The sequence below is a fragment of the Saccostrea echinata genome, unplaced genomic scaffold, assembly GCF_033153115.1.
Source record: "Saccostrea echinata isolate AGI-Se365-2 ecotype Australia unplaced genomic scaffold, CSIRO_AGI_Sech_v1 ptg000065l, whole genome shotgun sequence".
In the NCBI taxonomy this organism is placed as follows: domain Eukaryota; kingdom Metazoa; phylum Mollusca; class Bivalvia; order Ostreida; family Ostreidae; genus Saccostrea; species Saccostrea echinata.
The window spans coordinates 1,053,492-1,076,746 of NW_026889814.1; the positions used below are offsets into that span (position 1 = coordinate 1,053,492).

The window sequence follows — 23,255 nt, forward strand, 5'->3', positions numbered from 1 at the left end:
GCAATTTATTTGGCTAGGGGCATGTACACACGTGGTTCGAAACTGTAGGGGGCTATAAATGCGGCCATAACTAGTATATTTTTAAGGTGTTATTAAAAACAAATAATACTCACAAAAGCTTATAAGATTGCCGTTCTATCGATACCTTATATGCCATGTTTCATCCACCAACAACGCCACGACATCGATGAGAAATACCATGCAACGTTTCCACACGGGCATTTTCTTCGAAAAGGATAGGAAGTTAATGAATTAAATAATTAATTCTTTTACTTAACGCATTATGTTTACCTCTTTATTTGTTGTATGCAACAAGTATAGACCTTACTAATAATGACTGTTTGGTTGTCACACCTGTGCATGTGTCGTGCGAGGTACAGCGGTAACTAAGGTAAATTACCGAGAGTCGCGATTTGCGGGGTGATTCGGAATACCCTAAATGACTGTGGTCCATTGAATTTCTACTAGTAAATCAACCTGTCAAATATAACATGGGCCCACATTATACGACTAAATTCGTTTCATGAATGAACTGGTTCTTAACAAATATATGTACAGTATACAATATCTTTTCTTTAAAGCTGTTTGTTTATTATTTTCAACCACAATCTGCAGTACATGTATAGTTACACGAAATGCATGCACAACGTCGCTACACCTGTCAATCAAAATCACTCGATATTGTGAACTCAGTCTGGTGCTACGGTAGCATTTCCGAAGTGATTCAAAATATTCTTTCGGCTAATTCTAATTTTTCGCGTTGAATAATAATATTTTGGAACAAAGTTGGAATTAAGGCTGGAGCTGCATGCTGTGACTTTATCACACCTGCAGTCTGAAGTCTTCTCTTCTTACATGTATGTGAAGCATCTGTTGAGTAATGAATCAGAGAGCATAATATGCGGAACAGGTTTGATTGAGATTTTTACTTTTTCTTTAAGATAAAATGATTAATAACATAATTTATACATCTAATAGATACATATAAATGTACATGTATAGCTTTTTAAAAACAAGAATCTGTAATTGAAAATGTGAAAGTGAAGAGTTTAGGTAATAGTTCTTAACCAAAATTTAATGACAGTTCATTCCTTCCTAGTCTCTATATAACTTTTAATTACGGCCGTGCCCTCTCCCCTTCAATTGATGTCTTATACATGCTTTTAAATTCTGTTTATGTATCAAGAAATTTCCACAGGTACTTGTGGACAGGATCCTCCCCCCCCCCCCCCAAATTCAACCCCGATGTTTGTTGGACATTTTTTTTCCCACAAATTATATTTATTACACTTATTCATCATGTGTACCATAGGAAAAAATCGACTACAAGTACCTATGGAAATTTCTATTTGCCCCCCCCCCCCTCCCAAAAAAACTGAAATTGCTTTCTACGGGATTGACAACAGGTACTTGTTGACAGACACCCCCCCCCCCCCCCGATATTCAACCCCGGGGCTTGGACATTTTTTCCACAAATTATATTTATTGCACTTACTTATCATGTGTACCATATGAAAAAATCGTGAAAACCCCAAAATAATCGTTCCACACAAAAATGCCTCACTATGTATAGTTAAAACATTAAATTTTCATATTTCTTGATGAAATTAACATTAAAAAAATCAACACAAAATTAATACCGAATTACATATCACTTGAATTTATCATAAAGCAGAAAATCTGTTCTGCGGGCTTCAAGGCCAGCTCAGGAACCTAAAGATATCCTCATTTTCCAAGTCCAGTACAGAACGTAAAATAAATGAAATAAATCACACGATCACTGGGATGAACTCAAAGAAAGAAGACTCTTGAGGAAAAGATATTTTGGTTCGAATTATAGACTGAAATAAACCGATATTCTCTTTTTGCCACTCTTTCCTGGTGCCCTGGGATTCTGAATGTAGGATCAGTATTTTTTTCACAGGTCCGTTGTACGGATTGTACGGGGGGGGGGGGGGGGGCAGACCTTCTGAAAATAGTCTTTTGCTGTAGTTTTAATATGTAAATTTTGATTTAGTTGCTGCTTGCCCCCTCCCCACTCTTTGTTTCTCTACGGTCATACATAGGCGAATCCCAGCAAAAATGTAATGACCTCCCCCCCCCCCCCCCCCCTCCAACACACACTTTTTTTTAATGTGTATTGCGATAGGACTTAAAATTGGAAAACATTTTCTGTATATCTCTACATCGAAAAATATAAAACAAATATTTTTTTTTTATATTTCCTTTTTAAAACAACATAGATAATTATGCATAGCTAATTAAATACTGAATTAAATATTTATCTTTGCAGACAATATGCTCTGGGTTATAGAACATGATGTGAAAGCGTATCGTAATGCACCTTGTAATCCTTTGGATTTTCAGATTTAAGGCCAATGCGAAAACCCAAAGACGCCGACATTTTTTTATGCTACTGTAATCGAAGATCCGGGGGGCATACAGTTTTTGTCCTGTCCACCTGTCTATTTGTTTGTTAGACTGTGTTAGCCTCTTTGTCCGCAAAAACTTTAACTATGCCCATAAAATTTGATTGGTTGGAACTACTGCTTTCATATTTCTTATGTGTATTCCTAGTAACAAGGACTTCCTTCAGGTACCAACATATTTGACCTCTTGACCTTGAACTTGGAGTTTGATCCTCTTTCGCAAAATTTTACCAAACTATTATAACCTTGGCCAAAACTTTTGAACAGTTGGTGCTAGGACTTTTATACTTCACATCTGTATCCCTTGTGATAAGTCTCCTCCTTGGGTATAAATATGTTTGACCATTTGACCTTGACCTTGGAGTTTGACCAACTTTTAAACAACTTTAGCCTTGACAATAACTTTTGAATGACTAGTACTAGGGCTTTTATATTACATAGGTAATTTTCTTGTAACAAGGCCTGTCATTGTATACCTATATTTTGACCATTTTACCTTGACCTTTGAGTATGTCCTACTTTTGAAAAACTTTAACCTTGGTTTTAACTTTTGAACAGTTGGTGCTAAGGCTTTTTTGATACCACATGTGTTTTCCTTGTAACAATTAAGCCCTTCCCTCAAGTACAAACAATTATGATCCCTTGACCTTGGAGTTTGACCTTTTAAAGAAATTAACCTTCGCCATAACTTTTAAACTGTTGCTGCTGTGGCTTTCATACTAGTATATATTTCACGGTATATTCTTTGTTCAAGACCTTTATTTGGGTAATAACATTCTTTTTTATCTTTTGATCTTGACCATGGAGTTTGACTTGCATTTGAGAAACTTTAACTTTTGCCATAAGATGCCATATGGGGGCATCAGTGTTTCAAAAATCACACGTTGTTCAGTATCCAAATCGGGCATAAAACATTTACAATGATCCTTTAAAGCAGTGAGTTGAACCTAATAAATTACGACTATAGAAATTATGATAATTTATTTCGATGTATGGTCTAAAAAAAAAAGTTTATTATACCTCTGTGAAAACTAGCTTACAAGTGAAAAATCACTAGTAAAATAGAATTTGATTGGCCGAGAAAGTCACGTGTCCATCATGTTTGCTCTGCAACAAAACGTCGTGTTTAACGATTGTGACGTCACAATTAAACGAGTTAGGAATTAGATTGTTTATAGCGACGCTGCTAACTTCGTTCGCGCGGTAACAACAACTAAAAATTCACCCCAAAAAATCACCTTAATTAATAGAATTGCATACAGATAGTAGATTAAACGTTCTTTGTTAAAATGTTTGCACTTTTCAAAATTCGTTTATGGAAATACAGCTAACATACGTCATGAGACGCCACAGTCTAGACGTTCCAAATGTCTTGTGCTGTTTGAAGAGGCGGATCTTAAAATTAAGTGAACAATGCACTCGCCCCAACGGTCGCACCGTCAACATATTATCGTTGATTGATTGTGTCGATTTAAATGTGTAAAAATGTAATGGTGGTGTTTGAATGTTACTGGTGTGATCACACAAACTTGTCACGTAGGAATTTTTTTTTTAATGAAACGAGGCTATTGGTGTACCTGTAACTTACATATCTTTCATATCGTTCTCATCAAATGCATGTTTGCTTTATTCATTGGATCTCCTTTGTAATTCCTGCATTTTGGTTAATTCGGTATTATAAACAATTTATTGCATAATAGTGAGGGAGACATAAAGATTTCTTCGCAAATGAAAAATCATATTTCCCTCGGGCGTTGCCTTCGGGGAGTATGATTTTTCATGGGCGAAGAAATCTTCATGTTGCCCTCTGGGAATATGATTTTTTATGGGCGAAGAAATCTTCATGTCTCCCTCACTATCATGCAATAAATGCAAACTGTGAACTTGTCAAGTGCGAAACACACAAAAGGGCATCGCTGATATCATACAGAGTGTTATCATTGCCTTGATCAGGCCCATAGGAAGCAAATTCAGTTGTTTTTTTTTTTTTGGGGGGGGGGGGGGGGCACAGCCATACACTTTCAGTTGACAGTTACGGGAGCACTACTACCATAAATTTCCTGACAAGCAAAAAAAAAAAAAAGGTCACCAACTACCAAAAATTCCTTGACAAGCAAAAAAATCAGACGTTTTTATTGAGGTGGCACAAGTATAGTATCTATGTCTACTATAGTAATCTATATATCGGCAAAATTATTGGGGGGGCACGCCCCCCCCCCGTGCCCCCCCCCCCTCGGTTTACGGCCATGTTGATTAAATTTAGGGTCACTAAGGAAAGAATGTTTTGACTGGATGAATGGTCTGAAAGAACATGTGTTAACTTGTCGAGTCGGTAACACATAGATAGGGTTTGCTTATAACCAGAGTGTGTCATGGTTTGATGCAAGGTCATTTGAACGAGTTCAAGGTCATCAACGGAGAAACAACATTCCTTAACTGTCTTTCTACTGGTGAGACATTGCAAGTTGATACCCCTTACAAGATTGCTTATAACCTTAGAATGTGGCATGACCTTGACTCAAAGTCACTTCTTCCTGTTCGCAGCTCCAACGGAAGACCTACTCGTTGCTTTGCAACGAGCTCTGCTCTAGTTATTATTATTATTATATATTACTAAATATATACCCCTGTTGAACATTTCGTCGAGGCAGTTATAAAGTTGATATGGTAATTATTTATCGGACGTCCAGCAAATACAATGAAATCAACCCTCTCAGCCGGAGATATGGTGACGACATCAGCTTTGAATGGCACTACGTCATTTCCGTCGAAAGCAACAATCATGAGTGTATGCTGCAAATTAGACCATTTCATTTTCATAGACTATATATATTTTTTTTATATTTTGCTAGAGTATTAAGTCAATGTATTATGACGTCAAGTTATAAACCCCTGGCTTCATCCGGGTGAATGGAAATTGATCATGGAATTTTACACCAGACTTCTTTACCTATCACAACTCGTCTTTCAAATTACAAAGGGAATAAATATTTTGTGGATGTTAAAGAAAATAACCTTCACTACATTCTTTGAAAAGGCGATTTTAAGATCAAGGTGTATCCATGTCTTTTTTGTTTCCAGAAAGAAAGGATCAAATCGATTATGCTTACATCGTCTATGGAAATTTCAAATGCTGACACGATGCCTACGTTAGTCACCCTGAACCGGTAATAACGGTTCTGTGTTACGGTGAAAGTCTCCAAAGGAATATAAGGCTTTTCTGGAAAATTTGGATCGTTATTTATGTATCTTCTTCCTAGAAAAAGTAGAACAGAATTAGACGTTTATGTATATTCATACAATATACCCACCTTTGTTATTTTGATAAACAAAATTTTCGAAGATTTTAGTGTAAATTACTAATATCTCAAAAAGTTATATACTGTAGAATATTTATATGTGATTATTATCATAATAATATCATATTATAACTTTGTCTTATGATTACAATAATCCATATTATTTTTCCAAATGTAGATTGCACGATTATCTACATTATGAATAATTCATTAAGTAACTTTGTAACTTATTTATAAAGCAACTAACTTCAAAATGTTTAAAACCAGTTTAATAATCTACTTTAGTTTCCGAAATTGATTATTTCATTCTGTATTGTGTATAGACTGTCTTTATGTTACTGACTCTTGAAGTTAATGGCAAACGAAAATCTAAAATATAGAACAATTGGGATGATTTCAACTTTTCCATCGTCAACATCCCCTTTTAATTTTGTAAAATTCCACATATCACCTTTATATGGTGTTCACAGCTCTCAACTAGTTTAGTATGCAACAGCATGTTCTGATGCAATCATTTTTCAAAACCGGAGTAGGATATTCCTAATATAAATTGATGTTATAGGATTTTCTACAATCTCCTATCTACTGTAAATCACTTTTTATTCGCGAGAACTTTATTTTCGCGTAATTACGCGAGTCTGTCTGCTCGCGAAAATTTTATTCTCGCGCACATTTGTATTGTTAAAGATTATATACAACAAAGAGCGTAGCTCGCGAAAATTTTGTGTCGCTTATAAATACCAAATAGCTATCTCGTGAAAATAAAGTGATCTACAGTAGACAGATATTCGAAAAATGCTCTGGTCTTTAGAATGATTTTTTTTTTTTTTTTTTTTTTTTTTTTTAAATACATATCATAGGGTCTTTTTGTTTTTTATCAATTATTAGCTAGTCTATCATTTATCATCATTTTTACTAAAGATTAAGTAGTTTGTCTGATCGATACAGAGGGCACATGGCGGGTGTAAGGGGTCGACAAAGGGGTCTAACTCCCTATTTAGGCACCTATTCCCACTTCAGTTATACCCAATGGTCCATATAAGTGTAACACATAACTCATTATGAGAATTTCCAGCAAGGGCAATGAAAATGCGTGCATTCAGTCATTTTGAGGAAATATTGGCATCACATCGGGAAAAGATAGAAGGATTTTTTTTTTCGGAATATTAGTGCAATACTTATGATTAACAGCTACAAACCCTTGACAATCCATATTATTGTCAAATGTTTTATTAAACATGCAATTTTTGATTTCTGTTAAAAAGACTCAAATTAAACTTCCGATAGTGGAATGAAAATCATTCAACCGTTTAATTACCGATTTGGCAAAGTTGAAGATGTCCTAACTTTTTAAGTACAAAGTTATAACCTGCATATAATTTTCCCCTTAAAATAAGGATGTTGCGTTTCTTTTGCGTTTCAGTATAATTTACGTAAGAAATTTTGTCCCTATTTTCAATTCCAAATATTAGTGACAATTCTTCATTAGCATAAAAAGTTTACAGACTTATATTTGCGTATAATATTTTTCTCTCTACATTGATTTTCTGATCTATAATAGGCAACGTACCTTAATGAAAATTAGCAACTTTACAAGTGATTCTACGCAATCCAGTACGATATTTGAAGAGAAAAAAAAATCTTCCAGTCAATAGTGGTGTACACAAAGCTATATATTGTCTACGATTCACCAAATTGTATTAATATTCAAACATACCAAGACCATTTACAAGGCCCACGTGTAATTGGAATCTATTAGAAGATCCGTCTGGACGCACAACTTGTGGCAGACATGTTCCATCATATTCATCCAAACTTAAAAAATAAATATTATCATAAGTATGGGTTCATATAATAAATAAATAAGACTTTAGATAGAGATAGGAGAATCTAATAGGAGTTTATTTTGGACATTTCGTTTCTTAGTTTAGTTCTCTTTTATTGACATTTGAAAGAGTTGATACCTGTCTGTGTAAGTTTGAATTCTTCTTGAAACAAACAACAAAATATCACGATCCATTACAGTGACAGACAATATGCTTAGCATAAAATAAAAATATGTCTCTAATCATTCTATATATATTTTCAATATCATATCCCTTTTCCTTTGCCGTTAATTTCTTGATCACATGTTTCGGTAACTCAGTATTGGACAACCCTAATGTCTCAATATTTGTTCTTACATTTCCTTAAAGTCATACGTTGAGCAGATATTCTAGGCATAAATAAGTATAATTAATTATTTGAATTATTAATTAATTGTAGCATTATTTGCCAGAGAATAATCAAACTTTTCTTGAATACGATTCATCTCATTTCAAAGAATTTTCGAAGATGGGGTTACCAAAGTAAATACATAGCATAGTTTTTCTATAAATTTAAATCAAAACATTTCAACACTTCAAAAGTTAAAAAATGTATCGTATCATCAGTATACATAAACAAATTTACCAATGTCACTAAAGAATGATTTGACTTTAATGTTGGTGTGAATGTTGTTAATTAATTAGAATACAAATCGATATTAATTGCCACATATCTTACAGTCCCAATCCCCCCTTAGGATAAAACTTTTCTAATGTCGCCTTTTTAGTCCAGTCCTGCACGATTACTGAAAATTCTGCATCCACATCAGGTATGGGATCATGCGGAAACATCTGTAAATGAATTAAATCTTTCTTACAGGAATTTGCCTCAAGTGACTAGATGCTTTTGTTAAAGTAAAATTTTGTCACCAAGCAGAAACTGAAACCGTTCATTTTTCTCTTCATTAGATGCTACATGTATAGAGATACTATTGTATCCAGAACTATATAGATGTAACAAGACTAGAGAATGACGTCATGATATCGGATATTTGATTACTAGAGAATGACTTCATGATATTGGATATTTGATTTATCATTTGAATTTTCAATTTGGATCATGATATAAGATACATGTAGCATGAAGAAATGAAACGATAAGATATTTAAAATATGTCATCAAATGATGGTCAAAACTATAACTGCTATTAAAAGTTCCATAACGCGTACTAAAATATCAAATTAAAAACAATGTTCAATAAAATACCTAAAGAAATTACTTAAAATTATGGATTCAAATTATTCAAATTTTTATAAAGTATATACATGTACATATAGGCATCTTTCAAAAAATTGCATTCTATATGTACTTGTACATAGAATATAATAATTCTTAAAATGTGGTCTAACTCAAAATTTCATAAAGTATACTTGTATCTTAAATTCACTTCTATATTTACAGGAATTACTTACAATAGGTGGTCTAATTCTAGGCAATACAATAAGGGCACCTGCCAATCCGTCATTTCTCATGCTATTGGTGTGTGCATGATACCAGTGAGTGCCAACAGGAGTGGCAACAAATCTGTGAATGAAAACATATTTATTTGTATTGGCAACTTTCTTAACCCTTGCAAACATCACCTTATACAGTAGAACTCGTTTAGTACCAACATGGATATAGCGAATTTAGATTTTTTGGGGCATTCCCAGCATAAGTTTTAATAATTTCGTCTATGATTTTATGGCTATAACGAACTCTGATGTGACGAAGTGAAGGATATAGCAAATAGATTTTGTAGTTAAAAAATAATGAAATATACATCCTTTAGCTTGGATTTTTAAAATCTTGAAGTTTATACTATTGATATGACATTTTTTTATAAATATGTGAAATTCAAATCATCAGAAGACTTTAGTTCTTCGAGGTTAGATTTGTATTTAATACTTCTATGAACATATTCGGTGGTCATGATTTAAGAAATTTAAGAAATAAGAATTCGCTATATATACTTCTACTGATTCGTTATACGTTTATAAAGAATTGCGGATTTAGCAAAGAAATTTTACATGTCCTCAGTACTGACGTATAGCTATTATCGAGGTTTACTTTAATACTTAATCTAGCAAATTATCATAACTACTTGAGTCAAAATAGGAATGAAAAAGTGAGCTAATGTAAATTAGATATGTTGCAAAAATTAGAATTCCCTGTTGTATGATGTCAAATATATTAATATTAAGAAAATCAGCATTGACCATTTACAATCCATTTTTGTTATCTCAACAGTTAAAGAGATTCTGTATTTAAAATAAGTTAATATCATTTCAGTATTTTCGTTTATAGTTAAATAATTTAATTCTGGTTGTAACACGCCATTTGATTGGATAAAAAAAAATAGTTTATATCGTTTGATCTGTGTTGCCTACTTCATAATGACTTAAGTCAAAAACAAATATATTTCAAAATTACGCTTACCTGTACTCAAATGTTTGTCCTGGTAAAATGGGACACTGGGTTATCATATCTACGCCGTCCATAAACGGTGTACCTCTGTGAACCATGCCATGCCAGTGAATAGTCACCGTTTCAATTTTCAGATGATTGTGCACACGAACAGAGACCTGTAAATATTTGATTTCATCCTTTTAATGAAAATGTTTAAAGTATGCATATATATGCCAAAGATCCCATCGAATAAACATCATCATGACAGTTTCTCCCCCATTCAGAAATGGTTTGAACGTTTAGGTAAATGTATAGTTTTAAAAAAGTAAAATTATTACCTTTTCGAGTTTTCATATAGTGATAATTTACTTCAGTATTGTTAACTGACATGATGATAACGGAGTAATCATTGATATAAAACTGTAGAACTTTAAACGCAATTGCCAAAAGGGCATAACGAGGATAGGGTCTATTGAACTTTGAAAGAAGGCATGATTTACTGTGATTTTAGATAGGAATTTTATTGAAGATACAGTGTTGCTATATACCTTATCTAATTATTAAAGGTTTTTGAAAATACATTCTTTGTATCAGTTAAACCTAGGGTTTGTATGAAAAAAATAAAAAAAAAAAAACATCTGAAATTTACTGAAACAAAATTTAAATAAAATGAAAATAAGATAAGGCATGATATCTACATGTACTCTGTTTGCGTTAGATTTTTATTTTCTATTCCAATAGGTACGAAAAGTTACACAATTCATCTTTTTTTTAAATTATAAAAACTACTTTAGTTAGTATGTACTGATTAGACACTCTAACAATACTATCAGGGTACAAGATTATGTCAAGTGGCATTTACGAATTGGAAATGGCGATCTGTGAAAGACTAATATCTTAGAAAATCTTTTGAGAAAGAAATAGAAAAGGAAAAACTGGAAGTAGGCTAGGTATAACAAGCAGTCACATAACAGACCGCCATAGAAGTCTAAGTTATTAGGTATGTAAAATTTGACTTCTTCTGAAATCCAACTTTCTCTGAAGATTGCCCTTTGCAATTTTAGTACTTACGATTTGGTCCTCAAAGACAACAACATCTGGTCCGGGAATCTGACCATTGATAGCGTATACCATTCTGTAATTTCCATCTCCAGGACTGACATTTTGTTTGAATTCTGTCGGGAAGAAACATTATATGACATTATTTCTGTATTGTACTTATATAAAGAGGTATTGGGGATTTCCTGTTCTCTTAAATATACTTTCATTGTACTCTACTATCGTAGGAAATTCAGTTTATGTCTCAATGAGAAATTTATAAAACTCTACGTACATGTATTTGGATATCTCATTGAAATATTTGGTACATAACTCATTGCACATTTTTCTTAAGCGCTTTTTTTTCTCAGATTGTCATTGCAGCCAAAAATGATCAGTCTGACATTGTAGTTATACCTTTGAATAGCATTCATAGATCTAAACTGCTAAAATTTTCGTGAGACTTCGCTGCAACAGACAGAAATAGTCGGAGGAAAGCGAAAGCACACAAAGAAAACTATAACCAGAATGGATCTTGATTCTTTCGACATGGCGAAAAAATCATATCTGTATCTTAGGGCAATCGGACATTAAGAGAATATTAAAATTTGCTAACTCTGCCGCGGATTTGGAAAAAAAATCTATATTTATTTCATTATCCATATAAACATGTTCCTTTCCGATAGGGTCAAGTCGTCCAAAAGCATTGCACAGCGTTTTGCAGAAATGTTCCTCACCTGTCAAGGGATAGAGCACACCCCAGAACTGTTCAGTATAACAGAAATCATTGTTTCTCAGTTAAGCATCATTTCTGATGATCAGGATCATGGCAGTGACAGTTTAGTACAATAATTTAGTACAATGTAGCTGCCTTTCAATATTTCATTTTTATTTATTTGTTTGTAGTATGCATATTTTATTACATTTTCAACAGTGAAATACTGTAATTAATTTATTGAATAAAAGTGATATTCTGACACAGTGTGAAAGGATATCAAAATGATATTCTCACAGTATGAGAGAATATCAGATGCGTGGCAAAACTCTCGATTTTTCTTCCCTTCACGAAGAGTGCAAAAAAAAAAAAAAAAAAAAAAAAAAAAAAAACTCCCTGGCTTGCCATAAGATAGAGAGAGAGTCAATGAACCATCCTGACAGAGACTCAAACTGCCAAAGTTTCTCCAAATATGTTGTTAAAAACCATGTTTACAACGCAGCTCTGTTAAGGCTTCATAAAGGGGGAGAGTCCTATTTTATACGGGAAAAGTTTACTGTGACATCACAAAATACTGCAATTCCTTACAATAACAGAAAAATGAAATAATTTGCGGTTCCAAACGTCATCATGGTAAAATTTGACGCATATTATGTGCGGTGAGAGGCGGATCAAGTGATTTCTTTCACAGTGAAAAATGCATTTTATTATTAAATAGAATATTATTTGCAAATCATAGGTAGACCAATAATACAAATTTGAAACGTTTGTTTAGTGCCATTGTTTAAAAACTATCGATAGAATGTATTGAATTAATTCTACCGTGTTTTTATCTACAGGGTGTGTATGTTTCACGCCGATGTGCCTCATTAAATCGCCTTTTCGCAAGGGCATACACTTAGGGTGAGTTAACCATGCATCGGACACATACCTTGCTGCGGACTACCTTAAGAAATAAACTTTCATTGAACCTGAGTCTCCCCGTGTTTTTACTTGTTTCTGTCTTAAAGGTGAAGAATTAAACTTTTTAATGATGCCGATTTTTATTTTCATGTTGTGATAAGAATACCACAACAATGGCCTTGAAATTACGTCATATTTTGCATCATCAAAGGGGAGTAGCCAGAATTTTACGATTTTGCAATTTTTAGAGTTGTCGTTCTTTTAAATAGACGTCAACGGAACGGGTCGGACCTTGGTAAAAATTGTCAATAGTTGATAATATTACAGAAGAAATTTTTCAAAAATTTTACTTCAATGTTTGTATAATATATTTTAGAGTTGTTTTTAACTAGTATGTTTATTTCACCTTACATCGGACACGAATTAACCATGCATCGGACACTTTCCGATGCATGGTAATCACTTTCATTTTCATGTAAAACCCAAATGACAGCTGTTGTTTACGGAAATAGAAAATAGAAACTCTAAATCTTCAGTGAAAATACAAATTATCGATATTTGACGACTAGAAGTGGACTCAATTTATTTCTTTAAACTAGATGATTATAACCCACGAGACAAAGGCGCGAGTTGCCATATTACTAGCATTGTAAAGCCTCTCTAAGGCGATGTGATGCAACTAAAATCTCTTCATATTTGTGGATTGAAATAGTCATTAAAATTTAATTAGAAGACTAATTTTAAAGCACCGAGATCAAGGTACATGTATGATATTTTTCTGGTTTAAATATCGTATGTCCGATGCATGGTGAATATTGTCCAATCCATGGTGAATTCTGACTTATTTCGAAAAAATCGGTTTTTAATAATATTTTCTCAATTAATAGGGCACGATTGTGTCAAAAATTTATATTTTAACCACATACTACATGTTAAGTTCCATTTTGATAATGTTCGGTCGGTAGCGATATCGCTAGAACTTGTTGGAGTGCAAGGGTGTCCGATGCATGGTGAATTCACCCTAATAGATGTTGACCATTTTTTGAATATACATAACGGACACATTCCTTAACTTGAAAAGTGCTGCTGCTTTCCTGAAATCGAGAGCATAAATTAATAAATATATAAAATACTTGGTGAAGGTCATACATATTTCGACTAAAGTCAGATAACTTGGAATTTAAACTAATAAAATGCGAATTCTATTTAAAGCAGCAGCACTTTCCATAAACTACAAGTTATATAGATACAATCTATTACTTAAATTTTTGATTTTAACTAGGGTATGCCCTTGCGATACTGAAATTTGTTTATGACCTACATATACAGTACACAGTACAAGCATTTGTCAAATGACTGTCAAATAACGTACGTGACCAAACCAAATTCAGTACAGAGCGAGGTATACAATGTTATTTCACATAATATTAAAGTCATGTGATAATACAGTACCTTTACAAAAATAAATTCAGTTTAAAAAGGTATGCATTTATGCTCGTTTATATTCAGCTGATTTCTTCGAAGTACGCCTTAACAATGCTGCGAACATTCCTCAATTGCGTAGCTAAGACTTCTCAACCACTTAACTACGACGTCACAGCCTATGATACTGTGTAACGAAAAGACTGAGGCAAAGAGATAATGAAAGAAAATGCAATACACAAGAAATTCAATGTTTTGTAGATGAATATGGAATTTATTTCACTCGTGAGGCAGGATTTTTTGATATTTTAACTCGTACTTTGCACTTGTGAAAATCCTGTCCCACTCGTGAAATTCCATATTCATCTACAAAACATTGAATATCCTCTATTTATTATGTTTTATTTAAGCATTGAATCATTATTTTTTAAAAGATATAATCATATAACTGCAGTGGTGTGTGCTAACATATTGAGTAAAGCGCGTTAGCTGTTGCAGTTATGAGACTATTTCTTTCAAAAAATAATAATTTAATGCTTAACTCCTTGCCTTGACTGCTAATTTGATTTATATTTCAAAATCCCTGTTTTATCATTTGGGTAAGTTACAATTAATGGTAGAGCCAATGCAACAGTTTCTGTTCAATGTAAACGTGGATTTTGAATTTCGCTTATGACGTTGCACTCGCAGGGCGTTGAATCTTTGTGAGGTCAAAATAAAACGCATAACCTCTCAAAGGTTCAACGCCCTGCGAGTGCAACGTCATAAGCGAAATTCAAAATCCACGTTTACATTGAACAGAAACTGTTGCATTGGCTCTAATATTAATTGTAACTTACCCAAATGATAAAACAGGGATTTTGAAATATAAATCAATTAGCAGTTAACCTTTTGACTCCCTGCCCGTGTTACTGGGTTTTGAATGCCGTAGATCTCCACACATTTTTAAGCAAAATACTTTTGAAATGTAAATATTTGTGATCCACATTGGTCGCACTGATTAAAAATCTTGATGAATTTTTCTAATTATGACTGTTGCAGGATTATCAATCATTTTGTATGAGTTTAATGCTGCTCTTTGTACATGTAGTTCCTCATTTGATACAAGGATAAAGTCCAGAAAGATTAGATTAGCTCTGTTTCAACGCGAAATATAATAAACTGGGATTATTACATTTTGAGTTATTACATTTTCGTCGAAATCAACGCATGATGTAATAACGCAAAATGTAATAACGGGATTTCTGAATAATTACATTTTGCGTTGTGGTGAACGCAAAATGTAATAAGGTACTTTTTGATTGTTAAACTTTGCGTTACTTAATTTTTGCGTTGAGGGCAACGCAAAATGTAATTAAACAAAATGTAACAAAACAAAATATAATTATTTTTGTGTTCATTGCGAAACATCACAAAATTGATTAACACATATAATAATTGGAGAAACTCGCTTATTTAAATAGACAGACAAACCTAAGACTATGAGACAAACGTTACGGCTTTTACGGACATTACTAAATCTAACCAGGTTGGGGGGAAACGTAAATTCCGCTATAATAGTGGTATATCACTATTATAGTGAGATTCCGCTATATTCTCAGCCGTAGTTGTCCTCGATTTCATCAAATAATATACTTGCTGTTTAAAGCGCAAGTTATGATGGGTATAAAAATGGACAATAATAGGCATCCTTACATGTTATGATTTTTATTTAATTTTCTGCCGATGCTTTTAATGATGCAAACACACTTTTTAAAGCGGAAGTTACATTTTAAACATAGCAACCAGTGATTGTGGCAGTATTGAACAAAGACTAACTGTTAATCTCTCTCACACATGTGCACAAATTAGTGCTTGTAATAAATTTCAACCCATGTTGGAATAGGTTTGTCGGTTTTACAGAAGAAAAGATGATTTTTGCCTCCATGGTAACGGATATGGAGGCCCGCTATGACAAAAAAAAGCTCATTACATGTTTACTTTATTCTGATGAAACCTATTTGTATAGTTTAATTGAAATAAATCGTAAACAATGATATACGTAAGATGTCATTTCAACAGGTAATTATAAACATATTATATGACATTAGTTTCGGGAATATTAAAAAAAAATGTAAAATATTAATTTTTGTTTTATGACAACAAATAAATTTAGATATAAAAAAAGAAAATCTTTTTCAAAAGTCTATCAAAAATTAAGTTTAAACTATTTTTTGTTGGGAATATTTGGCGTAATTTCTCAGAAGAAACATTGTTGCTTAATACATGTTTTATGATTAAACCACGTAATGATGAGACACTACAGTAATTAAAGGTTAATTTAGTTATGATATAGCTGCAGTTTCCAAAAATAGAATTATGTTGAAAATTATTGATAAGAGACACCAGAGAGTATGACACAACTGCTTCATATCTGATATTTTACTAGAGAAAGAGATTGATGGCAAATTAATAACTAAACTTACATGGTACATGTGATGACTTTACTTTTTCTATCGTCAGCTTTCCATATTATGTAGCAATATACCATATTACCTGCACATGGGATTAATGTCTTACATATCAATTGATTCGATACACATTACGAACAACAAGGGGTCTCGGTTTTGAGAGTGTCTTCCACCTATTCCCACTTTAAAAAAAAAAAATCACAAATCCACCTATTCCCGCTTGCAAATAACAAAATGAGTTGAAAGTTCATTTGTGTTTATAATTATGTCAATTACATCCAAACTTAGATATACCTGTGTTTTGTATAATTTAATACAATTTAAGACAGAAAAATACAATAAATAAATGGATGAAAATGCAATGATTTATTTCACTTAATTTTGTACATTTTCTGTTAGAAAATAAATAAATAGATTTAAAAAAAATATGATGTAATTTACTCAAGTTTTGCACTTTAAGGCAGAAAATAAATTAAATGGATTCATTTTTTTCAATTTGCTTAAAATACTGTATGAAATATGAAGATAACAAACAGTATTCAAATTCAAAAGTCCATTAAAACAATGCAAATTTTAAACAGAGCAAACAAGGACCTCTAAAAACATCAGAGGTGGGATCAGGTGCCTTGGAGGAGTAAACATCCCCTGCCGACAAGTATGCTCCTTGTCATGATCGGGAAAAACGAAAAAATAACCGTACCCGAAGAAAATTCAATGTGAAAATAATGGCCTCTGTGTAGTTAAAAAAGCGGGCTTAATATTTTAGCGGCTGTGGCGCAGACAACGATGCACTAATTCAAGATAACAATTAATAAATGAATTTTGCAAAGTCCATGCTTGAGACGGGGACGCGTACTCCTCCATAGCACCTTATCCTACCTTTTCGCTCTACAAAAAATTTATTGCTCAAATGGCATTTTTCGTTATCTTCATATTTCTGTTTTTCCTTGTATTTCGTTTATTTACACCAGAAAAATCTACTTCTGGTAATTAAGATTTCATTGTCTCTTTTCCAATGCATAACGTAGTTAAATATAAAGTTTCATGCAATTTAGAGAATCAATAAATCGTGCGGAATTTATTTTACGTCACGTCTACAGATAATTCCATGCACAAGTGAAATGGTTCTTTTCTTGCTGAGATAAATCATTTAAATTCATGGTTTCATAATCAAGAAAGGAAACATTATACACGAACTTAAGATTACTTGTAAAAGTAACATCGTATGTATTGCTTACGATTTAGACGACACAAATCGGTTCCATTTAATTGTACATGTGCTGAGCATTTTTTTTTTTCATTTGTCATAACGGGCCTCCGTACCAGTAACTATGCAGGCAAAAATCACCTTTTCTTACGTAAATTCGACAAACCTATTCCAACATGGGTTGAAAGTTATTACAAGCACTAATTTGTGCACTTGTGTGAGAGATATTAAGAGTCAGTCTATGTTCAATACTACCACAATCACTGGTTGCTATGTTTAAAATGTAACTTCCGCTTTAAAAAGTGTGTTTGCATTATCAAACGCATCGGCAGAAGATTAAATAAAATTCATAATATGTAAGGTTGCCAATTATTGTACATTTTTATACCCATCATAACTTGCGCTTTAAACAGCAAGTATGTTATTTGATGAAATCGAGGACAACTACGGCTGAACATATAGCGGGATCTCACTATAATAGTGATATACCACTATTATAGCGGAATTTACGTTTCCCCCCAACCTGCTAACAGTTACTGTTTATTTTTTAAAACTCTATTTCTTACATTGTTATTGAATACTTATAAAACATTAACTTAACTCTCATTGACATGTCTATTTAGAAATCAGTATGTATTATATATCCATCACTAACATTCTTAATTGACCCTGGGTCCATTAAAAGTCTTTGATATGCATGTACGACGTGCATGTGTACATTGGTTAGCAAATTAGAAGTGCATGCGTATGTCTGGCGAAGATAAGCCGGGGGGGGGGGGGGATGGGGGGTAGAGGTTTTACTTCGTAGGTTGGTCATTGTATTTTTATGCGCATGTAGAAACTATCCATTTATCATTGCAGAGAGAGAGAGAGAGAGAGAGAGAGAGAGAGAATTTTATTTTGCTGGTCTGCAATGCACATTTGTAAAACAGTATTAATTGTCAAGAAACTCCCTTCCCGTTATATTTAACCTGCCAGTAAAAAAAATTGATTTCTTTTCTGTCCCTATCAAAAGCAACCTGATACAATGATCAACAAAATAACCACAACCACCTACCCACCACACACACACGTGCACACGCACGTTTCTAATTTGCAACACCTATGATTTGAATATCAACTGATTTTAAATGGCTAATGAAATCAATATATGTTGAAATCAGATCTAATGTTAAAAAAAAAGCACATTAAGTTTATTTTTCCTTTTGTTTTATTTTCTTTCCGTTTATTTTCTTCATTCACTACTCAATTGAAAATTATTCTCAACCTCACTGATCAAAAAGTGTGTTATTACATTTTGCTTTGTTGCATTTTTCTAAATCTCGACGCAAAATGTTATAACGCAAAATGTAATAATCCTAAAAACTCAGTTTTTACATTTGCGTTATTACATTCTGCGTTGATATCAACGCAAAATGCAATAATTCCGGTTTATTACATTTTGCGTTGTTATTACATTTCGCGTTGTAACACAGCTCCGCTTATCAGCAAGCCTTCAATGTAAGCAAGTCCACAGACATCGTGCCATAAACCAATACAAAATCAGACAACACTCAAGCAATGGTGTTTGGAGAACATATTCTGAAAACTTCGCACTACGACGTCCAAGTTTGGGTCATGGAAAAATAACACTTCCGTGTTTATATCTAATTTCTTTTTTATATACATATTTTATTATTTTTATAATCATAATGATGTTATTTGACCCTCTTAAAATGTTTATTTATATTTAACTCGGCAGGTGTATGCATTTTAATAGACTTAATTTATCACGACCCTAACACAGACTTAGAGATGCGAATTTTTAAAACCTTATTAACCTTATAAGGTTAAGAATAAAATATATGGTCAATTAATAAACACAATCTACTTTTAATGGAGGAACACAGTCATATAATACAAGAAAAAAAGCGGCAGCGTAAATCGAAGGTTTATATCATACTAGGATGCTGTATATAGCTGTCTGGTATGTCTCTCCGAATTTTCTATAAAAGTGAACTACCATTCTGCAGCTAAGACGGATCCAGATTATTTTCGGAGGGGACGATTCAACATGACAGACTCAACACGCAAAATAGGTCAACAAACTGCCCAATTCTGAAAAACCTATTTCTTGTGCTTTGGCGGAGGGAATCAATTTTCGTCAAATACACTAATTACTTTACTTACCCTTTTACACGTAAGAGGGATTTTGTTTCTTAAGGGGTCTAAGGTCAATTTTCGATACTTTTTAATACTTTTACAGAGAAATCATAGGAATTTAATAACTCTGAAAATTTCAAGAGGGAACCCCTGTCCCTCTCTAGACCTGTGAGAATGTATTTCTTCATTTGAATATTTTGCGTTTAGCTTTTTTTACTCATATTTTCAGCATCCTAGTTGCGAAATGAATTAAACAAAATTAAAAATATGCTTAAGAAAATGAAATTTAAACGTTATTTGTTGAGCAGGGTCCATACATAATTCGTTATGTGGTTGATAATCTTAATACGTGAGGATTTGTGTTTGATTAATTCAAAACACATAATGTGGTCTTCTGAAAAGATGTGTATACCTCATTAATAATTACAAATTATCAAAGGAGCACGACAGAAATATATTGTAAATAGCTATTTGCAAATTACGCAATAGTCCTTTGACAGTTTGCAGTTTAGGGACAGAATAAATAATTCGGTGATCGTAAATAACAGTTGAAAAACAATTTTTTGTTGCTGTTGTAAGAATATTTCACTTTTTTCTGTATTTAGAAAACTCTAACATTTTCTTCTCTTTCATATTGAAAAAAAGGATATTCTTAATATGTTTGAATTTGATATTTAATTTACAAGTGCATTTTATTACTTAAGCATAAATTCAATACAAGTGTAATGTCACATATTGAAAACCGTCCAATCTAAAAAAAAAAAAAGAAAAAAAAAAAAAAAAAAAAAAAAAAAGAAAAAGGTGTAACTTAAAACAAGGAAAATAATTACTTGTGATTTAAACGTTTCATTGCACACAAATATAATGAGTGTACTTCTATTAAAAATAAATTTTCTTGTCTTTGACCTTTTAAAACCTTTCGTGTAAATTACCTGTTCTTTTCTAAAGAAAAGTAAACTTTATACGTTTACACGGATGTTAAGAGACAAAAATATAATCTATGACCGTAATTAATGTAATTATAGATTGAACTCTAACTTTCCTCAGATAAAGTATTCCACATTTGCTCCAGTGCATTTGATGCGTATTAATTAAGTTCCGTGATTGATTTATAATTGGTGGTATTTGTCAGAACATCAGTCTGATTTCCTCCTCGTTTTCCTTTAAATGAATTATGACATTTTGCATCTTTTGCGCTGTTATAAGTATCATTGAGTTAATGTTAAAAAGAGTTACGCATTTGCAGTCCCCAGATTTCCCTTTTTTACACTAGTTGTCAAATTTAATGAGCTTAAAATATGCCTTCAAAGAGCAGAAAATTTATCTTCAAAAGGAATAAATTATGCCTGACAATTAAATTGTGATTTAACTTTACCTTATTTAAAGTGCTTAAAAATAAACCAGAATTTCATTTCCAATATCTTTTTTTTTTTTTAAAAATATTTTAAAAGCGATACCTATTTATCTTTATGCATGAGAATGAAATAGAAACTAGATTTTCTTACATTTTTAGGGCAAGATCTTTGAAAAAATAACTCTATAGTAAACTATAGCTTACTTTTTTTTCTATATTAAATGTAATTTTAAAAGTTCTTACTATATTGAATATGAGTATTTAAATTTTTGCAAACTATAGTAAATCAAAGCCTTTTAACTATACATGTAACAAATCATAGAAAAAAGTCTTTTTACTATTTATTTCCAACTGTTGTATTTCGTGTTCTCTGAATCTTGTATGATTTTTTTTTTTTACATTTAAAAAATATTTCTATAACTTCAAAACTCACATATTATTTTCACAGACTACATAATTGATTCAGAATTCAAAAGATAGTAAGGGCCTAAATCTCAACAACAAAAATTATTATGATTCTAGAGTAAAGTATCATAGTAAATCAAACTACCATTCAAAACGTTTGAAAGTATCTAACTAAATCAAATATCAAGGTATTATAGTATGAACTTTGGTAAACTATAGTGAACTTTATTTTAAAAAGAATAGGACTGATATTTAATGTTTCCCACTAAAGGAAAATTAAAAATTATGGTCCAATTGAATGATAATATTGAAAATTAATTGATAGACTGTGTACAAGTAAAAACCCCTTTTCAACTCAGTTAACAATTTTTTAAATAAATTCTTTGAGGAAAAATGTATACCTTCTATGGTTAATGGAACGAATGTATCTCCACATTCATTACTTGTAATCCGCCTTTGAAGTATTCCGTCTTTCATTAAAACAGGATAAAACTCCGGACTGAGAATATTTGTGTAGTTGTACCACATCATGGTGAACTTGTAGTCAACGTTAAAATCAAAGTAACAGACATTATTTACACAGTTCTGGTGAGGTCTCACCACTCGACATTGGCATTCAAATAGGAAGAGGACAAAGAAAAGTAGCTTCAGAATCATTCTGGTTCTCCTTTCTACTGCTGGTTGACCTTTTGCAAGGTGCACTTTTGGCAGGTATTTTTAAATTTAATGAGACCCTACTCTAGGTCAACCTCAATAGGGTCTAATGTCCTCGCAATAATTTTTCATTTATATATAGATGACATCAGCTATACTGGTACAGAATCCAATCACGTCTCAAGTTAAGTTAAGGACATATCTAAAACGAAGATTCTAGTAATAGAACAGGTCCTTACTTTTTAAGCTCAACAACATGCATTTGATTAAAATGAGCAACCTTCCATACAAAAAAAAAAAAAAAAAAAAAAAAAAAAACAATGTGCTCTGACAAATGATGCATTAAAAGAAAGAATGCTTTGATGGATACTTTTGTCTTCTGCGGCAAGGAAACTACTATTATATCAGATGAATGTTCTATCTGACCTACATTGAAAATCGAAGGGGATTGCAAAGGCATATTGTAATAGAGAAAATATGGGCAAAAAGGAATTATTATAATATTTATCTAAATGTGAGTTAGAAATGAAACTATTTGGTAATCGTTCAAAGGATTAGTTCAGGTATGTAGCAAAAGACATTATAAGCATAGATAACATTTATCGTTTAAAATTTAGATACTGTATTCAAATTAATCTTTATCACAGATTCTTGGTTATCCTCGATTTTTTTTATTCTACAAAAACCTAACCTCCATGTTGACTCAGCCTAAATCGAGAAAAAGTAACTACAGCACACATGCTTAAATAACTAAAGCTAACATGCTTACTGCAAAATGATTTCCATTCCCCGTGATTTTAAAAAGTTTTCTGAACTGAGCGGATGTAAGGAATTTCATGAAATATATGGAGATAACGATCAGTATCCAAGCTCAAAAGTCCATTAAACAATACAAAATAGGAGCAGAGCAAACACGGACATCCAAACATCAGAGGTGGGATCAGGTGCCATCTAGGAGTGAGCATCCCCTGCCGACCGATCAC

General features: G+C 32.4%; 1 protein-coding gene across 1 annotated transcript in view; it reads right to left on the reverse strand.

Moving 5' to 3' along the window:
• The window catches only part of LOC133176083 (uncharacterized), a 35,622-nt gene extending 13,266 nt beyond the window's left edge, over positions 1 to 22,356 (reverse strand). The window contains exons 1-8 of the mRNA XM_061311255.1: positions 22,020 to 22,356; positions 11,054 to 11,157; positions 10,013 to 10,158; positions 9,007 to 9,118; positions 8,273 to 8,385; positions 7,446 to 7,543; positions 5,540 to 5,685; positions 5,055 to 5,222 (exon numbers count right to left, since the gene is read on the reverse strand). Coding sequence (XP_061167239.1) covers positions 5,055 to 5,222; positions 5,540 to 5,685; positions 7,446 to 7,543; positions 8,273 to 8,385; positions 9,007 to 9,118; positions 10,013 to 10,158; positions 11,054 to 11,157; positions 22,020 to 22,275 — 1,143 coding nt within the window. The 5' untranslated portion in view covers positions 22,276 to 22,356. The remainder of the gene's footprint in view (positions 1 to 5,054; positions 5,223 to 5,539; positions 5,686 to 7,445; positions 7,544 to 8,272; positions 8,386 to 9,006; positions 9,119 to 10,012; positions 10,159 to 11,053; positions 11,158 to 22,019) is intronic.
• Positions 22,357 to 23,255: the final 899 nt, after the last annotated feature.